Source organism: Suncus etruscus, chromosome 3 (assembly GCF_024139225.1).
Source record: "Suncus etruscus isolate mSunEtr1 chromosome 3, mSunEtr1.pri.cur, whole genome shotgun sequence".
Classification (NCBI taxonomy): domain Eukaryota; kingdom Metazoa; phylum Chordata; class Mammalia; order Eulipotyphla; family Soricidae; genus Suncus; species Suncus etruscus.
Genome location: NC_064850.1, coordinates 143,941,671 through 143,956,059, shown reverse-complemented (window position 1 = coordinate 143,956,059; position 14,389 = coordinate 143,941,671). Strand labels below are relative to the sequence as shown.

The 14,389-nt window shown below is 40.1% G+C and overlaps 2 protein-coding genes across 2 annotated transcripts in view; both read right to left on the bottom strand.

Moving 5' to 3' along the window:
- The window catches only part of ESCO1 (establishment of sister chromatid cohesion N-acetyltransferase 1), a 37,294-nt gene extending 23,838 nt beyond the window's left edge, over positions 1–13,456 (bottom strand). Inside the window, exons 1-4 of the mRNA XM_049770026.1 lie at positions 13,352–13,456; positions 9,911–11,613; positions 5,731–5,851; positions 418–478 (exon numbers count right to left, since the gene is read on the bottom strand). Of these exons, the coding sequence (XP_049625983.1) occupies positions 418–478; positions 5,731–5,851; positions 9,911–11,440 (1,712 nt within the window). The 5' untranslated portion in view covers positions 11,441–11,613; positions 13,352–13,456. The remainder of the gene's footprint in view (positions 1–417; positions 479–5,730; positions 5,852–9,910; positions 11,614–13,351) is intronic.
- Positions 1–14,389, bottom strand: part of ROCK1 (Rho associated coiled-coil containing protein kinase 1) — a 647,994-nt gene that overhangs the window by 621,476 nt on the left and 12,129 nt on the right. The window lies entirely within an intron of this gene.

The window sequence follows — 14,389 nt, the reverse complement described above, 5'->3', positions numbered from 1 at the left end:
TACAGCTCCCTCAACCCACAGCACCACCAGGATGGTTCATAACTATGAACTTGAAGTACATACATATAATCACAAGTTATTTAACTCAGAGAAATGATCTTGAAACAACTAAATTCTTATAAAATGGATGGATAACTATAACTATGAAATGAACTATAAAATGGAACAATCAAGCACCAAAATCTACGTATGTTTTAAAAAGAATAAAATAGTAAAGTAAAAAGGGGTGCCCATAAAGTTAAAAAGAGAAAAAATATAAAATGATATGGTATTATAATAAATAGGAAAACATACAACCAAAAAAATTGTATTAGTGAAAAACTAAGGGTTGTTAGCACATTGTTCGGAGAATAAGGACTCTCCCAAATCCAAGTTAAAGTTACAAAATCCTTTAAGTTCTCAAACTTAATACCTTACCTGTTGTCATTGATCTTAGGTGCTTGATTATTGAGCATACTATGCTGTTTGGAAGCTGAACCTGTAATTCAATCAACAAGATGGATTTATTTAGATATGAATATTAAACTTTATATAAATTTTCTATATAGTGACCAAAATACTAAAGAAAAAAGTAATTCAGTGCACTAAATGCTTGATTTTTAAAACAGATCACTTAATAAAATGAGCCCCTTCCTAGAAAATACTTCTCAGAGAAAAGGCTAAAAAGCTCTATAAAATAATATAAATAATGGTTGGTCGAGTTTAATCCTAGCTTCACAAAAAATTACTAACAAACTGTTTAAATGTCTGCATATTAAAAGTCTTAAAGTGGGAATGAAAATGTTCTTTCTTTAAAAACATCTCTGAGGCCCAGTAAATAATTCAGTGGCCCCAAAAGATATCTGCCTGCAAGCAACAGGGCAGATGATTCCTGCTGCCAACCACATGATCTTTGTCTGGTGGTTCAGCTGTCTGGAACCCCTAGCACGACATCAGAGTATGTTATACAAAGCTGCAAGCACTACAACTGCAGTATGAACTCCCAGGGTGTACTACGAAAAAGAAGCATAAATACCACAACACAAGTACAGCCACTGGCGAACACAGTATGAGTACTACAGCAAATCCAGCAAACACAATTCAAGGAATGTGAGCACAGCAAGCACATGTTCAAGCACCACAATGGAAGTGAGACACCTGCCCCTCCAGAGAGAACCACAACTAAATGTTGAAGCACAATAAGATGTGCAAACCACAACCAAGCACTTGCAACCCCTGATCATACAGAGAAAAGAGGGATACTTAGAAAAATAATTTCTGGAGGGCTGGGGAGATAGAACAGCAGAAAAGGTACTTTCCTTGCACACGTTTGACCTTGGTTTGATCCCCCAAATGGAACCCCAAGCACCATCAAAAGTGATTCCTAGCGCTGGAGGGACAGCACAGTGGGTAGGGCATTTGCCTTGCATGTGGTCAATCTAGGTTCGATCCCCAGCATCCCATATTGGACCCCTGGGCCTTCTAAGAGTGATTCCTGAGAGTAGTGCAAGGAGTAATCCAATTGTCAGCAGTTGTGGGACCCCCCCCCCCAATTTTTTCTTAAAGTGATCCCTAAGCACAGAGCCAGGAATAAACTCTGAAAACTCCCATATAAGGCCCAAAATCCAAAATCATCAACATCATTATCATCTCTGGAGTTTCTGGGTTTTTCCGACGGTAGGGTGAAGATTGCGACACATTCGGTGGTACTCTGGCCTTCGATAGCACAACATGAACTCTTGCTTGTTAAACTATATTTCTGGTCTCATCTCTGGAGTTTCAATCTATTACTAACAAATAATACAATAATTTTATTTTTAATGAACAAATGCATTTTTCATATTTAAGGCTTTTCCTTACCCAGTAAGAGAAAAAAAAAAAAAAAGCTAAAAGTTGAATGACAGGGGCTGGAGCAATAGTTCAGCTGGGAAGTGATGGATCCAGATTCAATTCCCAGCATACCATATAATCCCCCGAACTCCGTAAAGTGACTCCTGAGTACAGGGCACTGGCAGATCAAGTCTCCCCATTTCCCCCAGAAAAGTGGACAACGTATAATTGAAGCAGTTATATCTGACCTTAATATTTTGTTCCACATTTAATGTTACTTTAGTGGAAAAGTTAAGAATTATACATTTCTGGGGGCCAGAGATAGCACAGCGGTAGGGAGGTAGGGAGTTTACCTTGGCCTTGCATGCAGGACGGTGTTTCAAATCCCCAACATCCCATATGGTCCCCCGAACCTGCCAGGGGCGATTTCTGAGCACAGAGTCAGGAGTTGTCCCTGAGTGCTGCCGGGTGTGACCCAAAAAAAAAAAAAAAAAAAAAAAAAAAAAAACACAAAAAACAAAAAACAAAAAACAAGAATTATAAATTTCTTTCCAATATTCCCCAGGTTTCTTTGGATACAGATGTGCAAATTTCCATTCAATAGATCAAATAATTTATTATCAAAAGGTTTTCACAAGGTCATAAAAAAATATTGGTGTTGCCTTAGTCTTTTTTTTTTTTGGGGGGGGGGGTCACACCCGGCAGCACTCAGGGGTTGCTCCTGGCTCTACGCTCAGAAATCGCTCCTGGCAGGCTCGGGGGACCATATGGGATGTCGGGGTTCGAACCACTGACCTTCTGCATGCAAGGCAAACGCCTTACCTACATGCTATCTCTTCAGCCCCTTGCTTTATTCTTTAAGCCTGTGTTCTCCCTTGAACATGTATCTCACTTGCTTTCTCTCCCTTCACATAAATAAAACTTCACAAAGTTTTATTCAATAAAATCTTGCTTCACTAAAAAATTTTTAATTAAATTTTTTTGAAAATTAATTGATATTAAGTGGACAAGTAAAAAATTAAGAATTTACTAAAACCTTAATTAAAATATAGATCGCTCATATGAAAAACTGAGTGACTGAAGCTTATAAATAAGCTTATAAATAAGAAAAAAGAGGCAAGTGTTGGGGATATAGCACAGTGGTAGAGTTCAAAGTATATTCAAAGCCCTGGGTACAACCCTAAGCAAATCACACACCTCCTACCCCATAATGCCTTGAATAAATCTGGTGTCTCCCCCCAAAATACTGCTCAATAGTTTGAGCAGTTAACTTGAGTGATATTTGAAAAGATAGGTCCAAAGTATCCCCTATTTTTTTTTTTTTGGTTTTTGGGCCACACCCAGTAACGCTCAGGGGTTACTCCTGGCTATGTGTTCAGAAGTCGCTCCTGGCTTGGGGGACCATATGGGATGCCGGGGGATCGAACCGTGGTCCGTCCAAGGCTAGCACAGGCAAGGCAGGCACCTTACCTCTAGCGCCACCGCCCGGCCCCCAGTATCCCCTATTTTAAAGAAAAAAGCATTATTCTAAAAAAGGATGTTTCTGAAAAAATTATTTTAAATATTAAAGCAGTCATTAACTCAAATAATTCACTAAGTAACAGTTGAAAGTAAGTAGGCTTACTTTGCTTGCCTTTGCCCATCACTTGGCTGCATTGATTTATTTCCAAATCCTTAGTAAGACTTTACTCTCCCCATTGCCTACAGGTGCTGTATCCCTTTCAGTTACTGCTGCCTTGCAGTTAACACCAGCCAAGAAGACTCCAGCTGTTGTTCAGATAACTCGAGCTATGAGAAACCAGTCACCCATCTCTGCCAGCTTATCCCCACCTCCCGCCTATGACAAGGCCAGTGGGGACCTGGAGCTCCCTGACAATGCACAAGCTGGACCTGGTAGGAAAGGGACACCACTTTCTCCCTAGTGAGCCCACCCAGTGGAACGTAGAAGACATCTATGAATTCATCCGCTCTCTGCCAGGCTGCCAGATCGCAGAGGAATTTCGTGCCCAGGGAATAGATAGGCAGGCCCTGCTGCTGTTGAAAGAAGACCATCTGATGAGTGCCAAGAACATCAAGCTGGGGACTGCCCTGAAGATCTATGCACGCATCAGCATGCTCAAGGATTCCTAGGGTCTGGGCAGCAGCGGCCTCGCCCAGGGCACTTCCCACTGAGCAGAGCCAGACAGATATTCCTCAGGGGCTCAAAGTGAGGGTGATAGAATAGCAGGAGAGAAGGACTGTCTCCTCAAAACATGCCCTATGGTAAGCAGGTGTGGTTGCCTCTCCCCGTGGCTTTCAGGGGGCCTTCCTTCTTAGGGGAGTGCAGAAGATGAGGCTTTACACTTGTACATATTGATAGCACTGGCCTCCTCCAAAGTCCCAACTCTAGCCCAGCTCTCTTTCTCTCTGTCCCCCATTTTCCCAGGGGGTATATGGTCAGGACTCCTCCACCTTGAGTTGGGTCACTTCTGATGGCTTTGGAAGCCCTTGCCTGCCTTCATTCATCCCAGTCCTCTCTCCAGATCCTACTCACTCTTCTGTTGCCAGCTTCTCCCACTTCAGCCCGTTTCTAAGCAGCCAAGTGTTCGTCCCCTTCCCCTTTGCAAGTGGAGAGAGAAAAGCTTGCTTGCTGGCCCAGACACCTTAAGGCTGTGTATGTGACTGTGTGACTGACTGGAGCCTTGCTCATAGGGAGACAGGCCCAGGGTCACTCAGCATCTCCAGGTGTAGCAAACAGCCACTTAGTAGTTTGTCTTGGACTCCACTAGCCTCAGGAGGGGGCTGGGGACAGAGGCGAGAGCAGAGAGGTTTACTCCTTCCCAGATGTGTCAACCTGTCTCTGAAGCCCTATCCCTGCACTGTGAAGTCCCCTGGCTGTCCTGCTATCTCCAGCAGCATCACAGAAGCCCACCCTGGGGCTGGGCCTGGATCCTAGAGTATGTCCAGGGAAGAAGAGCAGAAGTAAAGGCTGACAGGAGGCAACACTTCAGCCCCTGGATCCCACAAGCAGTAGGGGGAGGAGCCCTAGGAATAGCAAGAAGGGCTAGGTCTGACTTGCTCTGGCCTATGCAGGGTCATAGGGAAAAGAGGGACTCTGCAAGGAAAAGGGGCACCTTTCTCAGCTTGTTCTGTTCTCCACTTGTTACCCCCCACCCCAGCAGGATTGGGAATGAAGGACTTTTTTAACCTTTGTTTAAAAAAAAAAAAAAAGGACCAGAGAGAGTACAGAAGCCACTTGGCCTTGCATGCAGCCAACCCGCATTCTATCTATTATATTCCCTGCATAAGGTCCAGAACACCACCAAAGTCATTCCTGAGCTCAGAGCCAGATTAACCCAGAGCACAAGGTAAGGGCCCCAAAAGAGAAAACAAACAAAGATAGGGAACTATTTAGCATGAGTCAAAGAATCCTTTCTGTAAGACAATAGGACCAGAGGCAACACAATGTTTTGCAGCCAAGTGACCCGGACTGACCCCAGAGCAAAGTCAGGAGTAGCCCCAGAGTACCACCAGGCCCCAAAATAAACCAATAAGAAACAAAAACATGGGGCCGGAGAGATAGCATGGAGGTAAGGCGTTTGCCTTGCATGCAGGAGGTCATCGGTTCGAATCCCGGCGTCCCATATGGTCCCCCGTGCCTGCCAGGAGCAATTTCTGAGCCTGGAGCCAGGAATAACCCCTGAGCACTGCTGGGTGTGACCCAAAAACCAAAAAAAAAAAAAAAAAAAAAAGAAAAGAAACAAAAACAAATAAAACAGACAATAAGCCTAAGTAATTTTCCCACAAAAAATTATCAATGTCATGATAATCACACATTTTTAAAACACAAGCAAGACCTAAAAAGGCCTATTTGATAGTCAACATAGTTTCTTGTTATACTAATAGAACACTGAAATCCAAACAATATTTTTAATGTATTACCTGGAAACTTACTGTCTCCTGAATTAATTTTCGTTTCACTGAGCAGTGCTGCAACAACAGTGGTGGAATTTTCCACTGTACTACTCTTTTCAAGTTTAGATTCCAAGTGCTGGCTGAAATTCTGAAGACATGTAATAGAAAATGTTAATATTGGCTTTTTGTTCCCAGTGATGATTTGTTTCTAGCCTTTTCTTTTTAATACTGGATTTATACCTACCTTTTTGTCTTATACCAATATCCTTTCAGTCAATTTTAGCATACCAGGAAAACATATAAATCAAGTCAAATAATAGCTTTAAAACATCTTCATGACATCCCCAAAACACTCTTTCATGTTATACCAAAAACTTCCACAACCACAAAAATACTGCTTCTTCCTCCCAGGTTTTCCTATTTTCCTGCACCATTCAATACTGTAGGCACTGCCATATCCAACAATGAGTTCTTTTTTTTTTTTTTTTTTTGGTTTTTGGGCCACACCCTGTGAGGCTCAGGGGTTACTCCTGGCTATGCGCTCAGAAGTTGCTCCTGGCTTCTTGGGGGACCATATGGGAAGCCGGGGGATCGAACCGCGGTCCGTCCTAGGCTAGCGCAGGCAAGGCAGGCACCTTACCTCCAGCGCCACCGCCCGGCCCCCAACAATGAGTTCTTAAAATATGGTTAGTATAACTAATAGGAGATGTGTATAAATATACTTCAGAAACTAGATTTTAAAGAGGAGTTAATTAAGTATGAGCACCACTGAATGTGACCCAGAAAAAATGTTTAAAATTCAAGGCCGGAGCAATAGTACAGCAGGCTGAATGTTTGCATGGCATGTAGCTGACCCATATTTGATCCACATTATCCCAAATAGTCCCCAAGCCTTGCCAAGAGTGATTCCCATGCACAGAACCAGGAGTAAACCCTGAGTACAGCCAAGTGTGGTCCCAAAACAAAGAAAGCCATAAAATAAGCTTTAAAACTCAAAATGTAAAAATGATTTAGTTTGTAAATTCCTTTTGATATATTGCTGGGGATTAAACTCAGGGCCTCATATATGCAAAGCATGTGCTGTGCGTGCTGTACCAGTGAGCTATATATTCTAGCCTTGTCTAAATAATTTAAATTCAGTCTCAAAATACACAGAATGACTGCACACTTGGTCTCATCAAACAGAACCATTTCTTGGTAAGGCTGAGCCTAACTAACACCATGTAATTAACAGCAAATTTACATTAGTCAGAAAAAAAGAGTGAAAAATGGTTTGCTTTTATATTCTCCAACCTCCCCAAATAAACATCTAACTAACCAGACTCTGAAGTCAGTCTAAGTGTAAATTCAGTTCCATCACTTAACAGTTACTTAGGTAAATAACCTAAAACTCTAAGCCTCTGTTTCACCTCACTTGAAATAGATGAATAGTAAGCTTCAGAATATAAACTGTGGTGACAATTACATGACTCTCTACTATGTTTCAAATAAGCAGTGTTCATTAACCAAAAGCACACACACACACACACACACACACACACACACACACACACACACACACACTTTCCTGAGCACCACCACGAGTCACAGAGCTAGGAGCAATCCCAGAGCACCACCAATGGTGGTCCAGACCCCCCCCCAAAATAAATGAGACACATGTATCCTTATTAAATATACAGACTTGTACAACACCAAGTTTCCAAAAATTATAAACACATAATCTTGTGCTAGCTTTTTCAAAACTTTGAAAATAGGGGCTGGAGTCTTTAAATATAAAAGTCTGATACCAACTATAACTAAAGTGTGCAAAAGTTTCACCAGGACCTTGAGATTGACTGGAGTTGGATAGACTGGTATGCCTGGAACCCAGAGTCTGTCTTATGCCAATAAACTTCTAGGGTGAGGCCTCTTTGTAATCAAGTCAAGGACTTTTTTTCCCATTTTCTCCATTTTTCTGGACCTATGCAAACATTGGCGATTGCCACTATCACACCTTTACTATATTTTTTTTACTCTTATCCTTTAAGGAAAAAAAATACAACTTACTGAACTTAAAAACAAATTACTGTAGTAGAATGCCTGTCTCAAATACAGGTAGGGGATGGGAAGGGGGGAGGGGGTAATGATGCACTGGTGAAGGGGGGCATTCTGGTTATGACTGTAATCCAAATATGATCATGTTACTTAAATAAAAAAATATATTCAATAAAAAAAAGAGAAAATAGGGGCTGGAGAGATAGTATGGAGGTAAGGCATTTGCCTTGCATGCAGAAGGTCGGTGGTTCGAATCCCGGCATCCCATATGGTCCCCTGAGCCTGCCAGGAGCAATTTCTGAGTGTAGAGCCAGAAATGACCCCTGAGCGCTGCCAGGTGTGACCCAAAAATCAAAATAATAATAATAATAATAATAAAATAAAATGAAAATAAACTGTTAAACATTTTTTCTGGATTCATACAGCAACAGGAGCACATGAACTCTGGAAAGTTTAAATAGCAAACAGAGAGCTATAATGTATTGTCTATAATGTATTTTTCTTATTTTAAAATAGATAATAGAAATGTCCATTTTTCTCAAATTCTGGGTCACAAACACACTGAGTAGTCTTCTATGCTGTATGCTAAAAATATTTTAAAATTTTCAAATGTAGGGCCGAAGAGATAGCACAGCGATAGGGTCTTTGCTTTGCAAGTGGCTGACCCAGGACCAAGGATGGTTAGAATCCGGCATCCCATATGGTCCCCTGTGCCTACCAGGAGCAATTTCTGAGTGCATAGCCAGGAGTAATCCCTGAGTACCGCCAAGTGTGGCCGACAAACCAAAACAAGCAAACAAACAAACAAGCAAACAAAACATTTCAAATGTAGGGGTCAGAGCAATAGCACAGCAGGGAGGGTGTTTGCCTTGCACGAAGTCATCCCAGGTTCGATCCTCATCATTCCATGCGCTGAGCCTACCAGGAGTAATTTCTAAGCAGAGGCAGGAATAACCTCTGAGCACCACCAGGTGTGGCCCAAAAGCAAAAAATAAAATGTAAATATTTAATACAAGTATCATAGAGCCATTTTATCATAATGTTCCTCAAGATGGAGGAATTGCATAAATTTTAAATACAGTAGGTCAAAATAATGTGATCTAAGTATCTCTAGTACAGAATAAATGAAATGGACTATATTTCTATTCTTCTCATAAGCTGTTTGAGTTCTCAAAGGCATTTTTTCAGTAAGGAACTCTTCAGCATGTACTCTCCAGCAACACCTAGTATGGAGTTATCAATTTCCTGACAAAGACATATCCTGGATAGATTCCATTTCATCTCTACAAGTGGCAACAATTACATCATTACTACTTCTATTTTCTTTGATCACTATAGGGTAGTTATCTACAGTGTGCACTACCACTTAAACAGAAAATAAAATCTACAAGTACCGTAAGGTATTCATTCCCTTTACAAGAACTTTTTTTTCTTTTTAGTTCATGGTAATAGAAAATGATGCTGGCTTCTGGCATAAAGCCCATATTCTTTTTTTTTTTTTTTAAAGCCCATATTCTTTATTCAAATTTGACTCTATAAAAAATACTTCAAGAATGATTCCTAACATTTTAGATGACTTGACTTTTTTCTCTCTTCATACTTTTTACTCAAATAACTTGGGCGAGGCATTTTGAGGTCACACCTGGCAGTGCTCAGGGATTATTCCTGGGAGGATCAGATGGTATGCAGGAGCAAGGCAAATGCTCTTCTTATAAAATAAAAATGAAGGGGGACCGAAACAATTGCACAGCAGTAGGGCGTTTGCCTTACATGTGTCTGACCCAGGACAAATCCAGGTTTGGTTCCCGGCATCTCATATGGTCCCCGGAACCTGCCAGGAGCTTTTTCTGAGTGTAGAGCCAGGAGTAACCCCTCAGAACTCAGCCAGGTGTGTCCCAAAAATGCCAATAAAATAAAATAAAATAAAAATGAAGGGTGGAAAAAAGGACATACAATGATAAGATTCATGTAAATGCGTGCCATCTATAAAATAAATTCTACCCAAACATGATAATAAAAACACTAAATTACTTAACAGTATTCCTTAGCAAATAAATTATGAGTTTGTTTTATTTAAGTCTTAAGCTAAAATGTTGTATTTACTTATCACAAAGTAGTCAATCTTTGTAATAAGATCTGAAAATGTCTTAAATGCATAATGAAAATGGATTACCTTATCTGGTGTTGATTCAAAAGACTGTTTCATCTGGTTATCCAATGATAGGACGGGAAGTTTTATCTGATTATCCAAATGACAATTTTCAGAAGCCCTTTTTGTGGTCATCATTTCAACAGTAATATTAATTTTTGCTTCTTCAGAATTAATCTTTTTCATTTCTTCCTTCTGACAAGCTATGTTTTTATCATCATGTGGCTTTATCCCTAAAAAAGTACTTTGAGTCTCTGGATGATGTATTTCTAAATCTGGGAGTGAAAAATCAGTTCGTAATAAGCCCAATTTGGGGGAAACTTGAGAATCCAACTTATTTTGTTGCACCGAGTTAAATTTTGAAAGTTTAATTTTAGTCCAGTTAGAGTTCTTTTTAGTTGAGTTGTTTATTCCATTTAGTATACATTTCACAGGCTTTGTTTTTCTACTGGGGAAGAAACGATTACACGGAACATCTTGATTTGTTTTCTGGTGATGAAGTGTTACATCAGTTTCTTCGGATTTCATTTCCGTACACTGCTCCTCCTTTATACTTTCTATTTGTGACGATTCCTTCCGTACCTCTACAGTATCTGACTCAATTTCACCAGCAATTTCTTCACATAGTTGAAGAATGCTACCTCGCTTGTTCTTTCCTGCTTGCTCTAGTTCATTATCAACACTTTGTTCAGGCACTAATGGCTGTGGACTTTTTAGGGATTTTGCAGTAGTGATCACTTGTGTATGAACGGACTTCTTCATCTCACTCTTTTTAGAGACCTGTGAAGCAACCGTTTTTGATCTCTTAATATCAGAAGTAGTTACAGGCACAGATTTTGATTCTTTTCTGGAATTCTTCTGATGACACTTTTCAGATCCTTTTAAGCGTTGAGAACTGCTAATATCAGCTTCCTGGTGCTCTACTTTGCGCTTTTTTCCTTTTGGTGAATTTACTTCATGGTGAACTGGATTTCCATCCTCTTTAAAATTAGATTTCTCTGGTGCTTTTCTTTTCACAGGTTTTTTGTTTGTTTTAACTTTATTAGTTTTACTTTGAGTGTTGCTACAGTACTCTTTTCTAATTAGTGGCAAATTCTGTTTAACTGTTTGAACTGGGCCCTGAATCTCTCTACTACGCAGAGTCCTTGTTGAAACTGAAATCTCTGTTAATTGTTGCAGCCTTTGTGATCTTCGGTTAAGCTGTTCATTTGATGTGGAGGTTTCGTGCACTGATTTTTTCTGTGATAACTTCTGCTTTTTCACAGATTCTTGTGTATGTCCCTTCACAGTTACATTTTTACTAATGAAGTTATTAGCTTTTTTGTCACTGGACACTGCCTTTGATGACCTTGTACTCATGCATGTTCCAAATTCAGGTCGATTTATTTTCTTTTCACTGGAAGAATTAACCGGTGATTTTAAAGCTTCCTTTGGTCCTGATTTTTTGGCTAGATTTTTTTGAGAATCTTCTATTTTTGTTTCTAAGTTTCTATCTTCTCTTTTCTTAATAACATTGGAAGAATTTTCATTTGATTTCTCCTGAAAAGACATCATTCCTCAGTCCTCCTTTTCTGAGTTGTTTTTGAGATAATTTTCGTGACCTTGAAGATGAAACGCTGAATGCCTAGTATTATTATTAAAAAGCAGGTCTTAAGAATAAACTTTAATGTTGCTGTGCATTTTCAATAAGAATTTTGGTTTTGCTTCAAGTAAGGTTTCTGTCATCCCTAGGAAATGAGAAAATATGACATGAGGTTGAAAGATACTTGTGCTTTACCTTGGGCAAGGTTATAAAAATTTGAACAGGGGGCCGGAATGGTAGTGCAGCGGTAGGGCGCTTGCCTTGCACGCAGCTGAACAGGACGGATCTCAGTTAGAGCCCCAACATCCTATATAGTCCCCCAAACCAGAAGCAATTTCTGAGCCCATAGCCAGGAGTATCACTAGGTGTGGCTCAAAGAAAAAAAAAATTTTTTAATAAATACGGACCGGAGCAATAGCACAGTGATAGGGCGTTTGCCTTGCACACAGCCGACTTGGGAAAAGCCTGGTTTGATCCCTGGTATCCCATATAGATCCCTTGAGCCTGCCAGGAGTAATTTCTGAGCACAAAGACAGGAGTAACCCCTGAATGTCACCAAGTGTAGCCCAAAAGCCAAATAAAATTTTTTGAATAAATATGTAATTCTAATTTGGAATTTGGGGAAATTTTTTTTTTCATAAAAAAATGGGGCTGGAGAGATAGCATGGAGGTAAGGCGTTTGCCTTTCATGCAGAAGGTCATCGGTTCGAATCCCAGCGTCCCATATGGTCCCCTGTGCCTACCAGGAGCAATTTCTGAGCATGGAGCCAGGAATAACCCCTGAGCACTGCCGGGTGTGACCCAAAAACCACAAAAAAAAAAAAAAAAAAAAAAAAAAATTAAGGTCAGGTCTTTAGTGGCTTTTTCAATTAATACAGTTAGGACCTAGCCCTATTCTTTGAGTTTATCACTGAGCTCTGTTTGACAATGAATTTGAAAAAAATTAAGTTTATAGTTACTAAATTTTGTTTCATGTTTTTTTGGTTTTTGGGACACACCCAGCAGTGCTCAGGGGTTATTCCTGGCTCTGCGCTCAGAAATTGCTCCTGGCAAGCTCAGGAGACCATATGGGATGCCGGAATTTGAACCACCATCTGTCCTGGAACGGCTGCTTGCAAGGCAAATGCCCTACTACTGTTGTGCTATATCTCCGGCCCCTGAAACATATCTTATAGCTAACACTTTTCTTTTTCTTTTCTTTTTTTTTTTTTATTGTTTTTGTTTTTGGGTCACACCTGGCAGTGCTCATGGGTTACTCCTGGCTCTATGCTCAGAAATTGCTGCTGGCAGGCTCGGGGGACCATATGGGATGCCTGGATTCAAACCAATGACCTTCTGCATGAAAGACAAACACCCTACCACTGTGCTATCACTATAGCCCTTGATTTAAAATTCTTATCTAACCTCTTTCATTTAATAAAGTATTCTATTAACATAGATTTTCTTTTGTGCTGCCATTTCTGAAATATTAAAAGATTGAATTTTGTGGGCTGGGGTGAGAGCACAGCGATTGGGCATTTGCCTTGCATGCAGCTGACTCAGGATGGACCCAGATTCAATCCCCAGCATCCCATATGGTCTCCTGAGCCTGCCAGGAGCGATTTATGAGCATAGAGTGAGACAGGAGTAACCCCTGAGCACTGCAGGGTGTGACAAAAAAACAAAAACAAAAACAAATTGAATCTTGTACAGTCTGAGAAACAGCAATGCAAACACTATACATAACCGTGATTTATATAAAACCTATCTCGTCCTTTCACGACGTTTATATAGTCAATATACTTTACACTAGCAAAGTACCTTAAGTACATTCCCATAAATTATCAAGATTATTTTATAGCATAATAGAATTGAAATCAGTTAACTCTTTGAGGTTTACTTACAGTTCTTTCCCCACAAGACAGAACTGATCGTTCAGCAACCATAACTCATGAATATTTGACAAAATCATTCCTTATAATATGCTCTTAACACATTACACAGCACCTAAAAGAAAAATAATTTTTAAATGTTTAAAAGGGACAAAGATAAAATATAATCAGTCCCTTACCTCTCATCAAATATAACTTACTTGCACCTATCCTACCATTAGTCTTTTTAGAGCTTACTTTATACTATAACACTTAATTTCTAACCTGAAAATATAAAACATTCATCCAATGGAATAGTATGCATCCATTTTATATTATAGAAAAGTTGTAAAATAAATTTGTAACATATGTAAATAGATTATTCAGTAAAGTAAAATCCTGTCCTGAAGAAAATAATGCACATAACTATACATAGAAAATGACACATAATAAAAAGGTAGATTTAAATTACACATATTGGGGCTGGAGAGATAGCATGGAGGTACAGCATTTGCCTTGCATGCAGAAGACCTGTGGTTCCAATCCCAGCATCCTATATGGTCCCCGGAGCCTACCAGTAAGCAATTTCTGAGCGTAGAGCCAGGAGTACCCCTGAGCGCTGCCAGATGTGACCCCCCCCCCAATAAAATACTACATATATTACCTACCTCAACTTTCATATAAACCTAATTAAAAAAATAAAGTCACAGAAACTGGAAGATAACTCCAGGGGACTGGGCACAAGACTTAAGTGTCCAAGGCCTGTACTCCACAAGCCCCTGACTCCCAGCATCTCCAAGTATGACCCTGTGGCCTCCAAGTACCACTACATTAGCCAGACTCAAGTAACATTAGGCTGGTACCACCACTCTACTAGAACCACTTTTTAAAAAAAAAGTATAATTAAAATCAGTATGTTTTGGGGCCGGAGCAACAGCGCAGCCAGTAAAGCATTTGCCATGCACGTGGCTGACCTAGGATAAACTTGAGTCCAATCCCTGGCATCCCATAAGGTCCCCAAGTTGCCAAGAGCGATTTCTGAATGCAGAGCCAGGAGTAACCCTTGAGTGC